This window comes from Mirounga angustirostris, unplaced genomic scaffold, assembly GCF_029215605.1.
Source record: "Mirounga angustirostris isolate CCGP_5_RB_7025 unplaced genomic scaffold, mMirAng1.0.hap1 SCAF_4, whole genome shotgun sequence".
NCBI lineage: Eukaryota > Metazoa > Chordata > Mammalia > Carnivora > Phocidae > Mirounga > Mirounga angustirostris.
Genome location: NW_026991712.1, coordinates 170,471,765 through 170,493,923, shown reverse-complemented (window position 1 = coordinate 170,493,923; position 22,159 = coordinate 170,471,765). Strand labels below are relative to the sequence as shown.

The following is a 22,159-nucleotide window of genomic DNA, read 5'->3' as shown; positions in this document are numbered from 1 at the left end:
GCTTCTGCCTCACCCCCAGGCTCCAGGGCAGTGGGGGAACCCTCTGGCCAGTTCTCCAGCAGTCCTGGGACTGTCCCACCTGCACGCTCCTGTTCCTCCTCATCCTTTCTGATGACTCCATCTCTGGCCTCATTCTTTACCAGCCTCATGACCACAGTCATGGCAGTGCCTTTAAACCGAAGCCTCTTCTCACATCTTCATCTCACACCAATGGAGAACGCATCCAGTGAACTCTCCAAGTCCCAGCCTCCTGCCCTCCCCTCCTTTGCAGGGGGAAGATTTAGGGGAGAAGGGCTACGGTTGTTACTTGCCATTTCTCTTGAGCACCTACCATGTGCCAGGCACCACACAGGTATTTTATTGCCCGGTCTAACTTAATGCAGACACCCCTAGTTTAGAGATGCAGAAACTGAGGTTAACTAAATGCTCCGAGTCACAAAGCTAGGAGGTGGCAGAGCCTGGATTAGAGCCCAGGTTGGTGTGACTCCATTCATCAGTATGTTTGAGGGTTTGCCATATGCCAGATGTATCTAGGGATACAAGGGTAAACAAAACAGACAAGTCCTGCCTCGTGGAACTTTATTCTACTGGGAAAAACAAACAATAGCAAATAGGTAAATAGGCAGTATGATTGCTGGTGGAGAGGTGTGCCCTGAAAACAAGATAACATGTAGGTGATGTCACTGATGGGGAGCTATTTTAGATAGGGCCAGTTCTCTCTGAAGAGGTGACATTTGAGCAGAGGTGTGAATGAAGTGAGGGAGTGAACTCAGAGAGCCGGAAAAAGAATGTTCCACGTGGAGGGGACAGCAGGAGTGAAAGCCTGAGGTGGGAGCCACCTGGCGTGTCAGTGAGCAGGAAGGATGCCTGCTGGCAGGAAGGCAGTGAGTGGATGATAGGAGAGGAGATGTCCCGGGCAGCAGGGAGCCGGGTCCTGTGGGGCTTTGCAGGCCCAGCAAAATCTGTGGATTTTGTTTGAAATGTGATGGAGGAGCCACAGGAGGGTTTCAAGCAGGGCAGTGATGCCACCCCAATCCCCCAGACCTGGATGGAGCAGAGGAGAGACTCCACCCCCTCACCTGTTTACTACCCACTGTCTGTACCTTGTGTACCCCGGCGCTCCCCTTCTGGGCTTGCCATGTAGTGAAGTGATTAAGAGTACTGGCTTTGCGTCTGAGAGAACGGGGTTCTCAGCCCAGCTGCACTCCTTACCAGCTGTCTGACCACGGGCTATCTTGGCCCTTTATGAGCCTCAGTTTTCTCATCTGAAAAATGGGGACAATGATTTCTATCTCATGGTGGTGTTGGGAAGATTTGATGAGCTCTTGTTTGTAAAGAGCTCCAAGCAGGCCATATTGTATTCTCTCAATAAGCCTCCATAGTTGGTGATTATTATTTAAATACTTACCAAGCTCTGTCCTTTTGTAATCACTGTGAAAGACGACTGGACTGCCATTACGATGATCCCTCTCATTGTGTTCCACCTGCTGCCAGGAGACCCTCTTCTACTGAAAGGCTAAGAAAGAGTAATGACAGACCCTCTCCCTGAGGCAATGCCCTGTGCTCTTGAACATTACAGCAAGCACATGCCCAGGCTGCATTAGAAAGACCCAAAACCCAGCCCTTAGCCCCTGTCAGTTCAGCCCCCCTGCTCCATGCCAGAAAAATCTCTTCAACAGGATACAAAATAATAACCTCACTTGTGTCCAGCAAAGCCCTTTCATGAGTCATTCATTTAACAAACACCTCAAGTGACTGCCCAGAACAGCCTGTTCTAACCCCATTATTATTATTATTATTATTATTATTATTATTATTAGCTAACATTTATCCACTACTCAGAGTACAGAATTTCAGAGCATGGGGTTAGACTGCCCGGGTCTGAGTCCTGAATTTACCATTTCATACCTAGATGATGCTGGAATATCACTGAGCCTCTTTAAGCACCTACTAGGTGCCAGGCAGTATGTCAGGTGCCAGGAAGACAATGAAGAACCAAGATGTGACCCCTACCCTCTCAGAGCTTACTGTCTAATTGAAGAGCCAGGTGTTAATCAAATAATCACATAGGGCGCCTGGGTGGCTCAGTTGGTTAAGCGACTGCCTTCGGCTCAGGTCGTGATCCTGGAGTCCTGGGATCGAGTCCCGCATCGGGCTCCCTGCTCGGTGGGGAGTCTGCTTCTCCCTCTGACCCTCCTCCCTCTCATGCTCTGTCTCTCATTCTCTCTGTCTCAAATAAATAAATAAAATCTTAAAAAAAAAAATCAAATAATCACATAAACACACAGAAAGGTACAATCGTGAGAAGTATCCATTGCTATGAGTTTGTATAACCAGGGGGTAAAGGAAGATGTCCTGGAGGAAGTGATTGTGGAGATAAGCTGGTTTGAGGAAGAGGGCAGACAGTTTCAAGTACGAGGAGCGGCATGTTCAAAGGCCCTGTGGCAGAACCAAAGGAAAGTCAGTGTGGCTGGAGTCTAGAGGGAAAGGGGGAAAATTGTAAGCTGATCCTACAGCAGGGTCACTGCCGTGTAGGCGATGGTTTGATCTCCATAGCTCTCTGCTGAGTGACGGCTGTCACTACAACGTAGATAGGCAAGCTGACCGGCCCAAGCTGCTGAGGCTGGGCCCGGGTGTCCTCTGGGCTTCCTTTTTCCAGCATGACCCACCACTGTCCTTCCAATACCTTTGGGAGAGGGGACATAGGAAGGGAAACTTATTCATAGGAAAGCACAATCACTACTCAGTCCTTAAGTGGAGATGATGCACTTGATAGGGAACCTTTTCCTATAAGAAGGGAAAGGAAGAGGGCCAGGGGCCCCAGGAAAGGGGCAGACTGAAGACAAAATTACTCCTGCTTTCCTCTCACTTCCTCTACTCCTGACCATCTACCCCACCTCCCTCACCCAGTCTTTTGCCCTAATGCTCTGGGGTCTCTTCCTGTCTCACTTCAGTCCAGCTTGCAGTCAGATATTTGGCACCCGTGTGCCATCTCTTCTATACCCAAAGTAGGATCACTAGATTTAGCAAATCAAAATACAGGATGCCCAGTTAAATTTGAATTTCAGATAGACAGCAACAGTTTTTTAGCGCAAGTAAGTCCACATATTACAATGCTAGCCCTGAGAAGCAGGGGCCGGGACACTGCAAACTGGTTCCAGGCAACTGAACTGGCCCATACTAACACGGATGTTAATAATGGCTGCCCCCTCTGGTCTGAGCTGCTTCTGGTGTAGACCCCACCCATTCTCATCAGGGTGGTGGAGAGTGAGTGAACAAGAGAACAGAGTCTGACCACATTGCCAGGGTGGTCTCTCAGCTCGACCATTTTCCAAGCTGTGTAACTCAGAGAGATCCAGAGAATGGGATGCTTACTTTCTCTGTCCTCAGTTTCCTCATCTGTTCATTGGAGATAGTAAGAGCACCTACCTCATAATGTTGTGAGGATTAAATGAGTTTATACAGGCAAAGTGCTTAGAACAGTGCTGGTCCATAGTAAGGACTGGGTGTTCGTTGGCTGTAATTATCTATGTAATCACACCAGACTGAACGTAAACTCCGTGAGAGCAGGGACTTGGTTTTGTTCATTGCTCTATCCTCAGGATCTAGACACAGTCCCGGTATACGATATATGCTCAGGAAGAGGGCCTGTCATGTAATATACAGGCATAAATGTTTATTGAATTAAAATGAATGTAGGGGCACCCAGGTGGCTCAGTCGGTTGCACAGCCGATTCTTGATTTCGGCTCTGGTCATGGTCCTCCGGGTCCTGGGATCAAGCCCTGCATTGGGCTCTGTGCTCAGCGGGGAGTCTGCTTGGGGATTCTCTCCCTCTCCCTGTGCCCCTCCCCCTGCTCACACTCTCTCTCAAATAAATAAATAAATCTTTAAAAAATAATCAAATAAAATGAATATTGCGCTCAGTATATACCTAAAAGATTTGGATTATAATTCTTCACAGATAAAGAAACTGTGGTTTAGAGATAGAAAGCAAGTTAATTTTCCAATGTTAAGGAGGTAATAGAGCTAAGATTTGTTGGGTTCTGGAGCACCCAGCTGGCTCAGTCCATAGAGCATACAAGTCTTGATTTTGGGGTCGTGAGTTTGAGCCCCATGCTGTGCACAGAGCCTGCTTCAAAAAAATTTTGTTGGGGGGCGCCTGGGTGGCTCAGTGGGTTAAGCATCATATTCTTGGTTTGGCTCAGGTCATGATCTCAGGGTTGTGGGATCAAGCCCTGAGGAGGGCTCTGAGCTAAAGCGGTGAGTCTGCTTGAGTCTCTCTCCCTCTGCCTACCCCCCCATAAATAAATAAATAAATAAATCTTTAAAAAATTTTTTGTTGGATTCCAGTCTTTTCCACTGAAAACTCAATTCACTTGCTACCCTAGGAAAGTCGTGGAATAAGGGGAGCATCTAAATTTAGGAGAAATCCTCATACACTTTGATTTCTTAAAAGTCCTAATCTGTTCTTGACCAGCTGTGTGACCTTGGATAAATCATCTCATCCTTGTGAGGCTGTTCTTTGATTTGTAAACTAGGTGGTGGTAGGAATTCAAAGAAATCACAGGTTGATGGAGCTGGTTCACAGAAGGTTTTTGATAAAAAATCCTCTCCATCCCCCCTGCCTTAAGATTTATTTATTCATTTTAGAGAGTGGGGGAGGGGTATAAAGAGGGGCGTGGGAGTCTTACCCGAGGCAGGACTCAATGTCACAACTCTGAGATCACAACCTGAGCCAAAACCGAGTCCCATGCTTAACCCCCTGTGCCACCCAGGCACTCCAACCATACCCCTGCTTTAGAACAGCTTTGCAAATAACTGGCCATTCTTCCCCACCCATGAAACCTGCAACCCCATCCCTCCACTCCTCCACCTGTGAATAAATCTCACCACACCTGGACCCCTAACACCTCTTTAGATGGAGGCTGAATCTCTTTTCCCTGGCCTTTTACTCCACGGGCAGCCCAAGTGTCCCTCAACCCTGGGAGTCACAAACATAAATCAACCCAGGGCTGGGCCTGAAATTGGAGAGATTCTGGGGAGGCATGGTTGAATGGGGCCCCCTCAAGGACAGATTACCAAAAAATGTGTATTAAGAAATCACTCTGGGGGCGCTGTAGGTACGGATGGTGGCAACAGAAGAATAGGAACGTACCTGGAGCTGGGGCGCTAAGATCCCCGGGGATCTCTAGGGCTTCGGGAGGTGAGGGCCTGAGGGGCGTGGGGCCCAGGTTCCTTTCAAGCCTCTGCCTGGGTCAGGCCCGGGATATTCGGTGTGAGTGCTTGCCTGGGGGCGGGGGGTGAGGCGGCCGGACGAGGGCTAGGTGAACAGGGGCTCCCTCCCGCAGGAGGAAGAAGGAGTATCTGGGGCGTGATTCCACACGAGCTGATGAGGGGAAAGCGACAACCCCGGCGTGGTCCGCACAGGGAGGACCAGGTTTGGGAGGGAGGAGCCGGGAAGGCCTCTTCCAAGCAGGGCAGAGCACCCGCCAGGGGCTCGCGGCGGAGGCGGGGCCAGCCCTCCCGCGCGCCGGGGGCGGGGGTCCGCTCCGGGAAAGCCGTGCCGCGGGGGCTGGGGCGGGGCTTAGGCGGTCCCGCCCCTCGCGCAGGTAGCCAATGGGCGCGGCGGCGCCGGGTGACGGAGGGAGCCGAAGTGCGAGTGCCGCGGCGGCAGCGGCGGCGGACGGCCCAGCCCGAGCGCGGGGGTCTCGCGTGGGGCGGGGAGGGCGCGGGGGCGCAGAGCCGGGGACCCCGGGACCCGGGAGGCGGCGCGGCACGGGCCGCCGGAGGAGAGCGGGCGGCCTGGCGGCGGCGCGATGCCGCTCGCCCAGCTCAAGGAGCCCTGGCCGCTCATGGAGCTGGTGCCGCTGGACCCGGAGGTGAGTGAGCGGGGCGGGGGACGGGCGCCGGCGGCCGGCGAGCCTGGGTCCCCACGGGGGCGGGGCGGCTCGTGGCGCCGCTGCAGCCTGGAGGGCGCCCTCGAGGGCGCGAGTGCACTCCGATCTCTTGCCCTTCTTCGGCTCCACCCCCCCCCATGCCCCGGGTGTGTGTGTATGTGTGTGTGTGCGCGAGGGACAGTTCCGCCAAGCGCCCAGAACCCCCTTAGCCCGGAGAGGGGATCCCGCGGGGCCCTGAGATCTGGCCCTCCTCACCCCACACAACTAGGACCTGTACCGGGAGCTGTCGGAGCTTCCTCTATCAGCGCAGACGGGCAGAGCTGAGGTGCCAGGAGACAAGCGTCATGGGAACCCCACGTCTCCTTGATGCCTCCCAGCGCCCTACCCCGAGAGCTCCCCGCTTCTCCGTTGCTGACCCTAGCAGAGTTACCCCTCTTGACCCTTGGCAGTTGTGGAATATGGGGTGACACCACCTGTCTAGGGCTGAAGCTCTTGGTTTTCTTTGCCCCAAGGCTAGGGCCAGAGGATACCTGTGTCCCCCACCCCAGGCTGTGGAGAAGACAGTGGGGAAAAGCCCTTAGACCTTGTGCAGATTATTCCCGGAGACAGGGAGGACCTTGGTGCCTGCCTTCTTTCTTGTGAGCCCTCCCAGAGGAAGGGCTGGGCCCCTGGGGCACTTAGCCTCTGTCACCCAGCCTCTCCCAGAGGCAGCTCCGGCCCTCCTCTGAAGATTCTGTGGTGCCAAGCCCTAGGATGCAGAAGGCCAGCTCTTCCTGTGCCCTTTGACACCCAGGGTCAAGGTCAAGGCCCTGAACCAGCAGATTAAGAAAACTTTTCCCTTGGCCTCATGCTGGGAAGGAGGCAGGTGAAACTCCATTTCCAGAGGGGATGTGGGGGGTATACTGGGAGGGTGTGAAGACCTCAGTGAGCCCGGGAGCCAAGGTGATTTTCTCCTGGCTTTGGTCCCTAGCCCCTGCCTAGCTCCCCTCCTCTGCCTCCTCTTACCTGGGGCAACCACCAAGTACCCACCAAGTACCCTGCCTCTCAGGGCCACAGGTTGTGATTAGAGTGAGGACCCTAGGTCCCCAGCACCCAGGGTGTGCTACCCCTTTAAAGGGATGGTCATAGCTGACACTGGCTATTGGAGGGTGGGCGCGGCAGGATTAGGTAACCAACCTGAAGGTGCAATTTGGAGTAAATTGCTCTGGGATCCCTGCCATGGGGTTTTTACAAGCCCTGCATGACTCTCGGAGGTTCTCCCTCGCTGACTCACTCTCTGAGGTGAGGAACACTGCCCTCTGCAGTAGCCCCCCCCTGAGAGGCCTGGGGCATAAGGGCCTGGTTGGGGGGGCGCTCAAAGGTGGATTCCTTTGCCCTGGCATGCCCCTGTGACTTAGGCCTCCCTAGAGGAAGGTAGGCTGGGAAGAACTTAACCCAGGGACTCACCTTGGGTTATACTCATAGGAAGGGCAGACACCCAGGAGCTTGATTCCCAGTGCAGGGCACTACTTCCTGCTTCCCTTTGGGGAATCCTGGGGCAGGGGACCAGGTTTGAATAGGAAACTCAACTCAGGGGGCGCCTGGATGGCTCAGTTGGTTAAACAACTGCCTTCAGCTCAGGTCATGATCCTGGAGTCCCGGGATCGAGTCCCACATCGGGCTCCCTGCTCAGCGGGGAGTCTGCTTCCCCCTCTGACCCTCCTCCCTCTCATGCTCTCTCTCTCTCAAATAAATAAAATCTAAAAAAAAAAAAAAAAGGAAACTCAACTCAGTTTTGAGTACAACTGCATCTGAGTTCCGTGAGAGGAGATTAGTGTATTTCCTAGGACTGGGGACATTGTGATTTCTCAGAGCTTCAGCTTGGAAACACTGTGTGACCCTCAGCCGGCCCTTAGCCTCTCTGCACCTCTGTTCCTCCAGTGGCCAGTGCTGAGTCCTAGCTTAATGCTTCCTGGGCCTGAGAGGTGCAGGGCCCTGGGCAGTGCTGCCTTTTCTCCCCCTCCCCCACTCCATGGGCGTGCCAGGCGACTGGGTGTTATTGTTTGGGTAATAGGAGCCATGGGGCAGCCAGGGCGCCAGTTGGGCTGCTCTCAGTGGAGAACAGGGCCTTGCTGTTCTTAGCCCAGGTGATATGTAAGCGATATAGTAGCCTGACCCTCAGGTACAGGAGCTGTCACGGGCTCCTGGCCGGGAAGGAGGCAGGCAAGGGGCTGCTGGGGGCATTTGGCAGAGGCCTGGGACCTGGACAGCTCTGCCCTCCTCATGACACTGCCGAAAATGGGCTGCTGGGAGGCAGGGCCTGGCCCAGGTGGCGGTGTGGGTGAGGATTCTGCCTGGGCCTTCCCTGGCCCTGCTGGAAGCAGGAACCTTCTCAGGGGGCCCAGCCCTGCCATGTACAGAGCTTCACTGTGTGCCCCCGGCCCTGCTTCACCACTGTTACCTCCTTAAAATAAAATAATTCTCCAAACAGCTTCTCAAAGTAGGGATTATTGGGGCGCCTGGCTGGCTCAGTCAGTAGAGCATGCAACTCTTGATCTCAGGGTTGTGAATTCAAGCCCCATGTTAGGTGAGGAGCCTCTTCTTAAAAAAAAAAAAAGGGGGATTATTACCACCAGTTTCGGATGAAACAGCTGAACTCAGAGAGGAGAACTGGCGTATGAATTACTGTCAGAGTCAGGATGGGAGTCCAGATCTCCCACTGTCTTCCAACAAGTTGGGGGGTAGGGCTCAAGGATGGGAAAGGGCTGGGATCAAACTGGCCCAGGTGGAAGGTACTCCAGGAGAGGCAGCTCCGGATGTTGGCTGAGTCTGCTTGTCCCACAGGGCCTCTGTCCAGCCTTTTCGAAGGGCCAGTGGTGCCAGCCAGCCCTGGCACCTGGCCCCCAGCCTCTAGCAGTGTGCAGGGCTGCCAGTGCTGGGCTCTGACCCCAGCTCCTGGGGCTGCTTCCTGCCCGTGGGGCACGTGCTGTCTTTGTCCATCTGCTGCCTGGCTTCTCCAGACGCTGCCCTGAGCCCTGCTTCTCAAGACAGAGCTGCTTGGGCGGGAAGGAAGAATGCCTTTTGGAATCCATCTCTGACCTCTGGGGATGGGGCACAGTGGTCTGGGGGCCCTAGGCAGCTGTCCTAGGAGCGGTGCTCTCTGAAGAAGAGCGGGGAGAGTGGGAGAGGCCAGAGGGCCCTTCCTGTACCAGACTTCTTATTTTATTTTATCTTAATTTTTTTTTAGAGATTTTATTTATTTATTTATTTGACAGAGAGAGAGACAGTGAGAGAGGGAACACAAGCAGGGGGAGTGGGAGAGGGAGAAGCAGGCTTCCCGCCGAGCAGGGAGCCTGATGTGGGACTCGATCCCAGGATCCTGGGATCATGACCTGAGCCGAAGGCAGACGCTTAACGACTGAGCCACTCAGGCGCCCCTGTACCAGACTTTTTAGACAAGGTCTTTGACTTGGGATTCTGCAAGGTCAGCATCATTGTCCCCTTTCATTCATTCATTTATTCATTCATTCAGCAAATATTTATTGAGTACTTATCATGTGACAAGTACTATGCCAAGCAACAGGGCAGCTGTGAACAAGACAGACCTGGCCTCATGACACAGATGAGAAAACCGAGGGTCAGAGGAGTGATGTGACAGACCCAAGGTCAGAGCGAGTGGCCGGCAGAGCTGGGATTAGCGGCTCTGTCTTTGTGGCTGCAGAACTGTGTTCTTTCCACCTGCCTGTGCAGTCAGGCCAGAGGGACACATGGACCCTGTCTTCCCAGGACCCTGGCTCTAAGGGGGATGCTCGCCTGTGGTCTCTGTGCTCCCAGTCCTTTCTCCAGGGCTGCCCATCCCCTTCTAGAAACGTCGTGCATCAGCTCTTACAGGCAAAGGGTTTCATGAGGATGGTACCCAGGCCAGAGACCCTAGGACCGGAGGCAGCCAAACAAGACCTGTGGGGTCCCCTGAATCGTCCAGATATTATTGCTCAGTAAGCCCACACCTCTGGGTGCATCCGAGCCCTCCTCCCCTCCCTCACTGGGGATTTAGGCTTGCAGCCATGTGACTTTGGGTTATGGCCCCATGTCCATCACCTGCTGGCTGAGGGACCTCAGGTAAGTCCCTTAACTCCGAGCCTCGTCTGAAAAATAGGAGTCCTAGTAGCTGCTCTGGTCTTCTTGTTCTCTCTGCTGAGCTGAGCTTTCATGTGACCAACTATGTGCCCGACCCTGAGCTGGGTGCTAGGGAAATGGTGACGGACAAGCCATGGCTTCTTCCTAAGTTAACCTGTGGTTTGCTCGGTGCCATTGGGGCCCAGAGGAGGGAGGAAAGGACTTGAGGCTTTGTGAACAGAGGAGAGGACACTGGGAGTGAGTGCTGAAAGAAGGCCAGGCATTTGCCAAAGTGACAAGGCAGGAAGGGTTTTCTTGGTAGAAGGAGCCACCATACAGATGCTTGGGGATATGGAACAAGCTGGTCTGCCCAGGGTCCCAGGTCATTCGGTTAAAGCTCAAGAATAAGACCCAGTAATAATAATGGCTATTGTTTGTGGACTGGTTATGTGCTAGGGCTAGGTATTTATAGGTGCTATTTTGTTTGCTTCTTGTAGCCACCCAATGAGATACATTACTTTCATCTCCCATTTCACAGATGAGGAAACTGAAGCCCTGAGAAATGAAGTAACCTCAGGGTCATGCAGTGGTAGAAGCCAGAATCTGAACCCAGAAGGTCAGGTTCTAGAACCCACATACTTAATCACCTGTGTTGGGCAGTTGGGGACTGAGCTGGGACTTTATTCCGCAGGCAGTGGAAGCCATGGCAGGGTTTGAGGCCTGGTCCATTGAAGGTTCTCAATCAGGAGAGTGTGAGCTAGAGAGTTGATTGCTCACTGCAAGGATCCCAGTTGAGTTTGAGGAAGGATGGGGGTTTGGAATGAGGAGGGCAGGGAGGGGGGCTGGTATGCAAGAAGGCCGTTATGACCATTTGAGGGAATTATAGCAAGAGTCTAGAATGCTGGGTGAACTCAATACATAAATGCATCATGGCCCCCACTCCCGACTCCCCGGCCCTGATCAACCCAGCCCTCCCCCAGGTTGCTGAGAGATGACAGAATGTATGTGTGTGTGCATGTGGAGGGGCCTGCAGAAAGCGGCCCCTGGGGATGATTAGGGGCATTAAAGGGGCTCAGGGGGCAGGATGTTCTGCAAGCAGCAGGGAGGAGCTGCTCCAGGGACAGGGAGATTATGTAACGGGCAGAGCACAGCTGTGCCTGCTTCTGCCAGGCAAAGCCACAGCGGCCCTGTGGACCCAGCCCCTGGCTCCAAAGTCCTGGCCTGCCCTAGGCTGGGTCTCACTACCGGTGGGAGCCTCCGGCTGCCCCACCACACTCTTGCTGTGCCAGGAGGGGCGGGGACGGCTCCTTCCTTGCTTCCCCAGGCCTGGTTACTCACCTCCTATCACGCAGGAAAGGGATGGGCTGGGGTTGGTATACCCCTGAGGGCGAAGTCCAGGGGCTGGAAGAAGCAGGACTGCCTAGAAATGGGCCCCAGTGGCCGCCTCTCTACAGGTAGTTCCCATGCTGAGGTGTGGGCTGCTCTTCAGCAGACCTTTTTTTTGGGCACCTCCTGGGTGTCGGAGACCGGATTTTGAATCCCCACTTACCAGTCATGTGACCTCAGGTGCGCCCTCACTATGCTCCTCTGAACCTCAGTTTCTTCGTCTGCCAGATGGGGTCAGGACCTACCTCCCAGGTCAGGAGGATTTAATGGTGCCACAGGTGTGAGGCATCGAGCCCAGTGCCTGGCATGTGGCAGGGGCTTGGAAGAGAGCAGCTGTTAGTGCCAAGGCCTAATCTCTGTCCCCCCCTCTACTAGGAAGGGTACTCTGTGTACATAGTCCCTGCTGTGTGGCCAGTGGCGCAGGGAAGGAATGCAGGGGCGCAGTGTGGCGGCCGTGGTTCTGCCTGGCAGGGGCCGGGGAGGAGTCCCAGAATGGGGGAAGGACAGGGCAGCCACCAGTTCCAGGCTGGACACTTGCACAAACTTGGTCTCCTTATATCCCTGCAGTAATTCTGGGAGGTGGAGTAACTAGCCCCATGTTACAGATCAGGAGACTGAGGCCTCTTTGCAGTTGGTTCTTTTGCACAGAGTCACAGTTTATCTCCAGCAGAGCTGGGAGCCACACATGCCCTTTCCTTCTCTCTGGGAGGAGGTGACATATGAGTTCAGTCTTCAAAGATGAGGGGTTTGCTAGGCAGAGGGCGCGAGGGAGGGAGGAGTGGGACATGCTGGCGAGGGGCTGCTGTGGGAGGCCTGACACCTGCGCCCCCCAGTGAAAGTGGAGGTAGAGGGCCCTGGCCTACATGGCCTCCCTAGCTATCTGGGGGAAGCCTCATGGGGTGGGGGCAGGGGGCGTTCTGGTGGGTCTGTTTTTGCACTCTCCCACCCTCGTAAGTTCTGGTTAAATTCCCCAATCTCCCTTCTCTTTTCCAGAATGGACAGGCCTCAGGGGAAGAAGCTGGACTGCAGCCGTCCAAGGTGAGGACTAAGGCAAGCACCCTGAGCAGGGGACCGTTTGCATGGTTGTGGAGGAGGAGGGAGGCCCACCCCCTCTCTGGTCCCACCGAATCCTCGAGGTGACCCTGTGCACAGAGATCACTTGCTCCAACTTTCCTATTTCTTTCTTTCTTTTTTAAGATTTTGTTTTATTTAGTTATTTTTAAAAGATTTTATTTATTTATTTGAGAGAGAGAGATGTGCGCGCTGATGCGGGGCTCGATCACAGGACCCTGAGATCACAACCGGAGCCGAAGTCAGCCACTTAACTGGCTGAGCCACCGGGGCGCCCCTAAAGATTTTATTAAGTAATCTCACACCCAGCATGGGGCTTGAACTTATATCCCTGAGATCAGGAGTCTCACATTCTACCCACCGAGCCAGCCAAGCGCCCCTCAACCTTCCTATTTCTCAGGTGAGGGGACTGAGGCCCAGAGAGGGTCAGGAGCAGAATCCAGGCTAGAACTCTGGCTCCTCCTCACCCAGGCCACTTCCTTGGTTTATTTCCCCATGGCAGCTGGGCTGGCTGTAAGGAAAGGGCTGAAGGGGTGATGGGAGAGGCTCAGGTCAGCTGGGCATGATGAGGGCCTAGAATCTTCTGGGTATATGGTGCTGGTACATGAAGGGAGGGCACCTGGTGGCCCCCCAAGTCTAACCACGGCCCAGTGCTCGGCATGTGGCACCCTGGCCGTTTCTCTGGGTTCCCACCTCCCAGCCCTGGGTGCTTCCCTCCCCCCTACTGTCTTTGCTTCCCCCGGGCGCCTCCCTTTAGCCCATCAGTCCCTGTCTCTGGTTTTATGTGTGGACAAAAGCACCAGGGGCTGGGTGGCAGTTGTATGACCTTGGGTGGATCCCTTGTTCCTTCTGGGCCTGGGCTTTCTCATCTCTCTGTTGGGAAAGAGCACACCCAGTTTTCAGGAGCTGTCAGGCCCCAGAGCTGCTGGCTGTGGGGGGCTCGGGAAGCAGCCGAGGAAGGACGGAGCGTGGGTTCTGACAGTAGGTGGCGGACCTGCGTTCACGTCCTGGCTCCACTCTCACTATTTGGCCAGAGGTGTTCTTGCTTTTGAGTCTCAGTTTCCTCATCTGTAAACTGGGAACAACGGTACCTGAGTCACGGGAGTGGTGGCAAGGACAGATGGGGTAGTAACTGCCTAGCGCACGGTGACTTGAGCACCAGCTGCGCGGGTACCCCAGTGTCTTGCTCCGCTTCCATGCCCTCCAGGGGCCACACCCTCTAGACCTGGGTCAGCCTGGGCACCAGACTTGCCATAAGCTTGACCTTTATTTTTTTTTATTTTTTATCTTTTTTAAGATTTTATTTATTTATTTGAGAGAGAGAGACAGAGAGAGAGCATGAGAGGGGGGAGGGTCGGGAGGGTCAGAGGGAGAAGCAGACTCCCTGCCGAGCAGGGAGCCCGATGCGGGACTCGATCCCGGGACTCCAGGATTATGACCTGAGCCGAAGGCAGTCGCTCAACCAACTGAGCCACCCAGGCGCCCAAGCTTGACCTTTAAAATAGACCTGGGGCTGGTCCCGATGTTTGCCTTGTCTCAGCCTCCTAAGAGAAGGGAGCTGAGCTGCCTGGGGTAGGGCAGGTGAGATAAATAGGCTGCTACCCCTCCTCTGCTGGTTACTGTGGCCACCGTGGCCAACAGCGGCCAGACCAAGTGGCAGAGACCAGGTCCCTTGTCTGGAGAATCTCCTTCCACAAAGTAGCTGCTTCTAGTTGCCTCGTCACAAAACGAAGGGATTCAAGGAACAGCCAGAATGTTCAGATCTTGGGGCTCAAGTTCTGGGGGTTGCAGAGGAGCTTGCAGCTTTGTGGGGGCAGGTGGTAAGCTACCTCAGGAGCTAGAGGGGCTTGTTGGGAGAGGGCAGGCGCTTACTCGGGTGGGTAACCTACATTTGATCTCAAGCCTATGACCCCTGCTCTCGAGCAGAAGACCCTGGGATGGGAAGGGAGACAAGGCTGGAGATGGATAGGCAAGGAGAGCCTTGAATGCCACGTTAAGGAAGAGAAAGAGCTTAACCCATACCTGGCCCCACCCCAGGAGCTTTGCATTTAGTTTTCACAACACCCCTGATGTAGAGGAAAATTGAGGCCCAAAGTCACATAGCTGGTGAGCAATGGAGTCAGGTCTTGCTTGACCACAGAGCCCATACTTCTCCCAGCCCAGAGAACACTGCATGCTGAAGAGGGAGAGTATTGAGTCCCTGTGACTCTGGGTTCCACCATTTCTAGACACCTGCTCATCTGTCTTTTCTGTTGCCCCCAGAACCTCACAGTATCTCCAGGGCCTACTTCTGGGCTTGGCACACCAGGGGGCGCTCAGCCTGTGGTCAGGCCCTCATCACTTTGTGTGGTGGAAGGAGCTGGGAGCAGGCCAGTTTCTCCTTTGCTTCATCAGACAGATGTTCGGTGCACCACGCTGGAGCGCTGGGAGGCCCTAAAATGAAGTCAGTACCCCCAGCCTCAGGTTGCTCTTAGGCGGGGGAGACAGGCAAGCTGTGTGGTTGTGGGTGCTGTGATGGTGGGGAGCATGACTGTGGGCACAGAGAACCTCCATTCTGCGCCAGGCCCCATATCGGGCAGAGAAATGTACCCCTTTCCTGGTGCCCACATTTCTCCCAGTGAGATGGTAAGAGGAGCATGTCCTGGGGAACCAGCCAGGGGCACCTGCTCTTGGGGCTGAGCAGGGGCCGGATGGATGGTTACGGTTCTGTGTGGCAGGGGAGTAAGGCTGCAGGCCACCTTCCCCGCAGAACTGGCATTTGGCTGGGCCTCCGAAGGCAGGATTTGGCAGCTCCAGAGAGAAGTGGGCCTTCCAGGTGGAGAAGAGACGGTGGGGGGGGCCTTGGGAGTCAGGCGTTCTGAGTTTAGGACCCTGCCCCTTTCTCATTTGCTGTAGGACTTGGGCGGGTACTGTACTGCTCTGAGGTTTAGATGCTTTTCCTATAGAAGAACAGGGTCCACCCCTGAGGGCCACCCGGAGGAGGAGTGTGATATGTATAAATTAAACAGTCCCACAAAGTTTGCTGTGTTTTGTTTTGTTGTTGTTGTTTTTTTAAGGATTTTATTTTTAAGTCATCTCTACACCCAGTGGGGAGCTTGAACTCACAACCCCTGAGACCAAGAGTCGCCTGCTCCACCGACTGAGCCAGCCGGGCGCCCCCAAAGTGTGGTGTTTAATGTTTGCTTACTTTATTCATTTTAGGCCGAAAGGGGGATTTGGGTTTTAGCAGCCATAGCCCGGACAGCAGTCCAGGGCAAGAGCTTCCCGGATCCCTTTGGCACCCTGGCACGCCTGGGGTCCTCAGGCGGACTGGGGCTCTGCTTGCCCTCCCTCCCTCCATGAGGGTAGACTGGGCACCGCTGGCCCCCTCCCCTGGCTATCTCCGGAGCTGGACCCCTTTGAAGCGCCTGCAGGTCTATTTTGAGAGCTGGGCGTCTCCCCCCTCCCCTCCTCTCTTCCTGTTTATGAAACCCTGATCCATCCCGGATCCCTCCTGCTCTCTGGCTGGAGCACAAGCAGGATGTGACTGCGGACTTCGGGGAGCCTAGGAAGCCTCAGGTGTTGGGGGGAACTTCCCTTGGACTGGCCGGGGTAGGCTAGCCTACCCTCCCAGGCCCCGGGACCATGCGGCTGGGCTGTGTCCCCTCAGCTTGCCCAGAGGAGACTGCAGCAGTAAGACTGCCCACCCAATCCAGGGAGGAGTCCTGTTTACAACATCCCGTTGTCTTTGTGGCCCGTTGTACTTGTAGCAACAACCTTCCAAGGGTGGAATATTTAGTTGTGAGCTCTGTTTTACAGAGGGGGAAACTGAGGCTCAGACGGGGAGGGAAATTTGCTTGGGAGCGCTCAGCTAGTGAGTGGACGGCTCTTAACTTCCTACCCTGCACTCCTGGCCTCAGCCTCTGCTTCATGCAGGTCTCTCTCTGCATAGAGTGTCTTTCTTTTCCTCCTTTCTGCCTGGCCAACTCCTGTTCATCCTCAGGGTTTAGCTGGACTGCACCCTCTCTGGAAGGTCCTTTGGGACCTCACCCCGGGCAGATAGTTCCTGCCTCTGGGCACCCATAATACGCGATTGTAGATTTGTAGCCACTTGTGTTTTGTCATCCTGTATTTTCAGGAGCTGCCCAAGAACAAGGCCTGAGTCTTAACATGTGCGCCTCCTAGTGTCAGGCTTGGGGCTTGGGGACAGAGCAGGGGGCCGGTAGCTGTGACGGATGTCCAAAGGGGAAACGGGCTTGCATGGAGGGCGATAATGAAACGCTTGAGTGTAGGCTTTGGAAGCAAACACTCTTTGATTTTGCTCTGAGCTGTCCCCCTTTCTAGCCATGTGGCCTTGGGCAAGTCACTTTCTGTCCAAGTCTGGTTTTCGTGTCTCTGAAGTGCAGGATCTCTCTCGAAGCTAAGACACAGGGCCTGGCAGAAGCCACACCAGTGGAGGTTGAAGGAAAGAACGGCCTTGTGCAATATATGCTGTGTTTATAAGGGGCACAGTTCTGGTTGTCACTCATGGCCCAGTCCTGGCCTAGTGCAGCAGGGACGCCTGGGACCTCTCCTCACCTGCCCCATCAGGAGCGATCTGTCCCACCGGAAGGGGCAGGCCCAGGAGGCCCTGCAAATACTGCCAATTGGGGAAGGGGCTGTTGGTGTCCGTTACCGCGGGGATTGGCAGCTGGGTTTGGGCTGCAGCTGGTGGAAGGACCCTAGGGACCAGGGATCAGGCTGGGGGGCTCTGGGGTTCTCTCCCAGCTGCCCTGTGGGGGGAAGTAAGTAAGAGGAAGTATATGGTGGGGAATGGGGCAGGGACCAAGGGCTGTGGTCTGGTGGCTGTCCTCCCCCGCTCCAGCCACCAGAGGCCTCATAGTCCCAGCACAGACCCTCCAGCAAAGGCAGGTCTGAGGCCGGTTCCTTCCTGTTGCCCCTTCTTGCACCCTGCTAGCCACAGAGTCGTCCTTTGCTTTGGGATTTGAGGATTGGTGGGGGGCCCCACTGGCTCTGGAACAGAGAGCTTTGGGGCTCCCCGGGCTGTCCCGGCCTCCACAGCCCTGCCTGCAGGAGCTGGGTGCAGTGAGCGGTCTAAGGCGGCCCCTTTCACAACCGCCAGCAGGCCCTCCCCAGACTGTCGCTGGAGGCCCTCTGAGGGCTGGAAGGGGAAGTCCGTGTGTACGTGGGGGTGTGTGTTTCCACATGTCTGTGGAAATGGTTTCCGATCATCGGCCTGTGTGTACTTGTGGGCGTGCCAGTTCCTGTGGGGCTACTGGTGGGACTGATGCGGCCAGGCCACGTGGAAGGGGGCTGGGCCTGGTCAGCCCCTGCTCCACCGCTACCTTCTTCTCCTCTCACACTTCTGTGAGGTCCTTGCTAGGCCCCGTGGCTCCCTTGCCCATCCCAGGCGGGGCCGGCTGCGGGGTGCCTGCTCAGAGGGTTGCCATTTTGGGTGGGCCCAGCCATAGGAAGGTCACTTGCCAGGGAAGGAGCTTCTGTGCCCTGGCCTGGGGCACTCAGAGACCGGCCTTGCTGACGGCTGCCCCGCACTCCCTCAAGGAGATGTTGGCAGGTGCTGGGATGCCCCTTGTGTCATTGCCTTGTTATCTTGTGACTTTTGTCTGTCTTCTAGTCTCCCCTCCTTAGGATCAGAGGAGAGGAGGAGGGCTGTATCCCCGGGCCCCCCCGCGGAGTGACGGGTGTGGGGTCTACAGTGTCCCCTCCTCGGCAGGGGAGCCTGACCCATCTTCTGTCCCTCCTCCCTGCAGAGGGGGAAGTGAGAAGGAGGGGGTCAGGGACCCTGCCTTCTGGGCCGGGAAGGCTGAAAAAGCAGAAGTAGAGGAGTAACGGGGCCCTTTGGCCACCAGCTTGAGCCCCACCATGCAGACCCCGGCAGATTTCCCCAGGGGTGAGAGAGACTCACTCCCCTGTCCCAGAAAGGTGAGCAGAGGGTTGGTCTGCCTCCAGCAATATCTGTCACCATGGCCCTGGGCAAGGAATGGGTTTGGGAGTGGCTCTGTCCCCTGGGGTTTCTGGGTGACTGCTTCTGTCCCCAGGGAGTGTTCTCAGAGGCAGGCGAGCGGAGTCTAAAACCTCAGGGCGGGGGTGGGTGAGGGTTGCTGTGTGGCCTTGGTTCACCTCAGCCCCTCTCTGAGCCAGGATTTCTGCCTGTCCCGCCCAGGGTTATACTCAGGGGCCTGCAGAGCCTGCAACTTCTGATGGTTGCAGATTTTGTGGCTGTTCAAGGCCCCCTGAAGATAGGGCTGTGTCTGTCAGGTCCTAGACCTAGATGGGAAGTCCCTGCGCTGATCCCAGTATTGAAGGAGGGGGTGAGGCGGGGCAGGGCTCTGGCTGACTTACCTGCTCACCCTTTCCTGGCACTGGAGGCCTGCTGACCCCAAGCCAGGCAGTAACTAGGGGAAGGATTTGAGTGTAGGCCGGCTCTGCCGCTGGTCCACTTTCAGCCTGGGTGAGTCACTGGCCTCTGGGCCTCGGTTTCCTGTATCTGCAATGGGGATAACAGATTTGGGAAATTTGGATCAGAGTCAAAGCCATCAGATTGCATTCAGGAGATGTTCCTCTCAGCCCACTGTCACGGTCCTGGGCCTTCTGCAGGCCCTGGCAGGGATGAAACCTCAGAGGTGTGCCTGCCACAAATACCAGACTCTTCCCCCAGATGCGGGGTGTTTGCAGGTGATGTCCCCTCACCTCTTCCCCCAGCCCCTGGCAGGCCAGCAAGAACCCGGAGCTCTGCCCTTGAGTCCTGGGTCTGGCTTTCTGTGTGTCAGGCCCAGGTCTCTGTCAGTCTCCTTGGGCCTCACTGACTGGCTTTCTCTTTCTGCGGCCCATCTGCCTCTCTTGTCGGGTTCCTTTCTCTGTCTCCACCTGATGAGTGCCTGTCCTCACTTGTTGGGTACATGTCACATGTTGGGTGCCTGTTGGGTTGTGTCCCCTTCTGTCTCTCCCTGGTTGAGTATGTGTCCCCATCTGTCTCCACCTGTTGGATGCCAGCCCCCATCTGCTTCTGCCTGTTGGGTCCCCGTCTGTCTCTGCCTGTTGAGTTCATGTCCCCTTCTGTTGCTGCCTGTTGGATATATGTCCCATGCACCTCTGCCTGTTAGGAAGGCAGCTATGCTCACCACTATACCACCAACGCCGGCTTGCCTCTGCCTGTTAGGTATGGGTCCCCTCCTGCCTCTGCTTTGTTGGGTACATGTCCCCATCTGTCTCTGCTTGTTGGGTGTGTGTTCTTCCTAGCTCCCCTTGCTGGGTGTGGAGCTCCCCTAGCTCCATCCCTGCCTGGTGGGCCTGTGTACTCTCCCACCTCTGCCTGATAGATGCCCACCTTCATCTGTCTTTACCTGTGGATGCCTGCCTCTGCCTGTTGGGTGTCTCTTTATCCACCTCTACACGTTAGACGCCTGTCTTTGCCCGTTGGGTACCTGTTGCCCCTCAGCAGCTGCGCTGGCGTAGGGCTTTCCCTTTGCAGACCCTGGGGGAGGATGAGGGGGGAAAGGGCCAGAGGGCAGCCCTCAGGCAATGGGGAGGGGGGGAAGAGAGGAAGGGAACTTGGTAAGATTGTAGGCCTGGAGCTGGGAAACCACAGGCCCCGAGTGATTGGCGGCCCTGAGCTGGGCCCAGCCCCCGCCCTCACCCTGCACATCCGCCTTGGGCCCGGCCACCTCCGAGGCAGCCCCGGACGCTGCGTGCTCCTGCCATGGTGCCTCGGCCCTGCCGGCCGAATGGAGCAGGATCCCAAGCCGCCCCGCCTGCGGCTCTGGGCCCTGCTCCCCTGGCTACCCAGGAAGCAGCGGCCCAGGACCAGCCAGACCTCTCTGCCTGCCCCTGGCCCTGGCTCTGGCCCCAGGCGGGACTCGGTGAGTGTGCCCAGATGTCTGGTCCTGGCCTGGCTGTGGCCCTTGGAGCAGGTGCCTGGGCAGCGAACTTGGCCTCGGTTGGCTCTCAGCTGTCCTGGCCCCGGCCTGGGCCTGCCGGACGACTGGACCCTGCCCAGACTTGCTTCCTGGGGAAGTGGGGAGGCGCTTCAGGGCTCCAGGGCAATAGCAGCCGATTGGAGGGAGGACAGAAGGGTCCCAGAACAGCTAGGGCCTGGCAAGGGGCTTTTGGGGTAGACTCCTATGAAGGAAGTTTCAAAGGGTGGATCATGGAGTCTCTGGCCTTAGCTCCTGTCCACCCCAGACTGTCACTTACCGGGTTGGTGGGGGTAGTCTCTGCTGACTCTTGGGTCCCTGTGCATCTGAGCCCTGCCCTTTTGGCCAGAAGGATCCTATCATCCACTCTGACCAGGAACAAAAGCCTGGCTCTGCCTCCCCGGTATGAGAACAAACTCTACTTCCTATTGTGGCAAAACGAAAACCTTTGCAGTGGGGGGAGGGGAGTCCCACAGGCAGGACCTGCGCCGGGCCTGGGCATCCCTTTGGGCCTCACTGGGCCAGAAGAGCAGGAGCAGTGGGAGCCGTGCCTCACCTGACTCGGCACCTTGGTAGTTTGACCCTCCCTGGCCCTTAAGGCCCTCTTGGGATTGATGAACCAGGAGGCTGGCCCCATCAGTGTAGCTGTCTGGTGTGGCCAGCAGGGCCCTGTCTCCAGGGGGAGTGGGCTTGGCTGGGGACCATGTCTCCTGCCTGCCTGGATGGGCCCCACCATGCTCACCAGCTCTGTCCCTCCATCAGGATGAGGGCATCCTCAAGGAGATCTCCATCACGCACCACGTCAAGGCTGGCTCTGAGAAGGCCGACCCATCCCATTTTGAGCTGCTCAAGGTTCTGGGCCAGGGATCCTTTGGCAAAGTGAGTCCTGAGCCCACAGCTGGGAGGGCAGCACTGGTCGTGTCAGAGGTGGGGGTGAAGGGTCACCTTGGGGTTCAGGATCCGAGGGCAAGGGTTGGTGGGTCTGAGGGGAGGACAGGAGGTCACCTTGGTACCCAGGGAGGGCAAAAGGTCAACCTGGGGCTCAGGGAAGTTAGAGGTCAGCCTGGGACCTGGAGGATGGGAGCGAACAGGCTCGGCCCCCTCTGCAGCTTCTCCTCTGCCATTTTCCCATTGCCTTCTCAGGTCTTCCTCGTGCGGAAGGTCACCCGACCTGATAGTGGGCACCTGTATGCCATGAAGGTACTAAAGAAGGCAACGCTGAAAGGTGAGTGAAGGTCACCTCCCCGTGCAGAGCCCAGGCTGGGCACAGGATTGAGGGAGACAGCCCGGTTCTCCAGAGTGTTGGGTCTGATGGAGGAGCACCTGGTCTGAAGGTAGAGAAACAGGCCTGTCCTTAGCCTCCCCCTTCACCCCTCCTACCTCATGGCAGAGACAGGGTCCATTTCAAAGAAAAGACTTCTGGGGATTAACCTCAGCCTTCCCCTCTCCCCCCAAGCCAAGCACCAATTACCATAGCTGAAGGTGAATGTCTGGAAGGAAGGCAAGGGGTGAGTGCAGGGTGCTTGTGGCAGGGGCCTTCTCATGCCTGATATTGAGGTTAGTTGGGCAGAGTTGCTTCACGGTGCTTGGAAAGTCTGAGGGAGACCCTCTCAGCGTGGAGAAAGGTGTGAGGAAAGGGGCAGGGAGTCCAGGGAGGCAGCTAGGGAGGGTAGGAGAGGGGGAGTGGAGGCAGGGCCCCAGAGATGGATCGCAGGGAGGTTCAGAAGGGAGCCCAAGGCCAGGTCTAGAATTCCCAGGCTCACAAAGGGCATGACAGTGGTTGGTAGTGGACTTCG

The 22,159-nt window shown here is 56.1% G+C and overlaps 1 protein-coding gene across 6 annotated transcripts in view; it reads left to right on the top strand.

The window, feature by feature from the left end:
• Nucleotides 1–22,159, top strand: part of RPS6KA1 (ribosomal protein S6 kinase A1) — an 81,883-nt gene that overhangs the window by 37,624 nt on the left and 22,100 nt on the right. Inside the window, exons 1-4 of one of the 6 annotated variants that reach the window (XM_045898369.3) lie at nt 5,684–5,880; nt 12,373–12,417; nt 21,126–21,242; nt 21,507–21,588. In XM_045898369.3, coding sequence (XP_045754325.1) covers nt 5,818–5,880; nt 12,373–12,417; nt 21,126–21,242; nt 21,507–21,588 — 307 coding nt within the window. In that variant the 5' untranslated portion in view covers nt 5,684–5,817. Of the gene's footprint in view, nt 1–5,683; nt 5,881–12,372; nt 12,418–18,058; nt 18,373–19,987; nt 20,310–21,125; nt 21,243–21,506; nt 21,589–22,159 lie in introns of those variants that run through there. The other 5 variants (XM_064589714.1, XM_045898370.3, XM_064589715.1 and 2 more) reach the window with 5 other exon arrangements.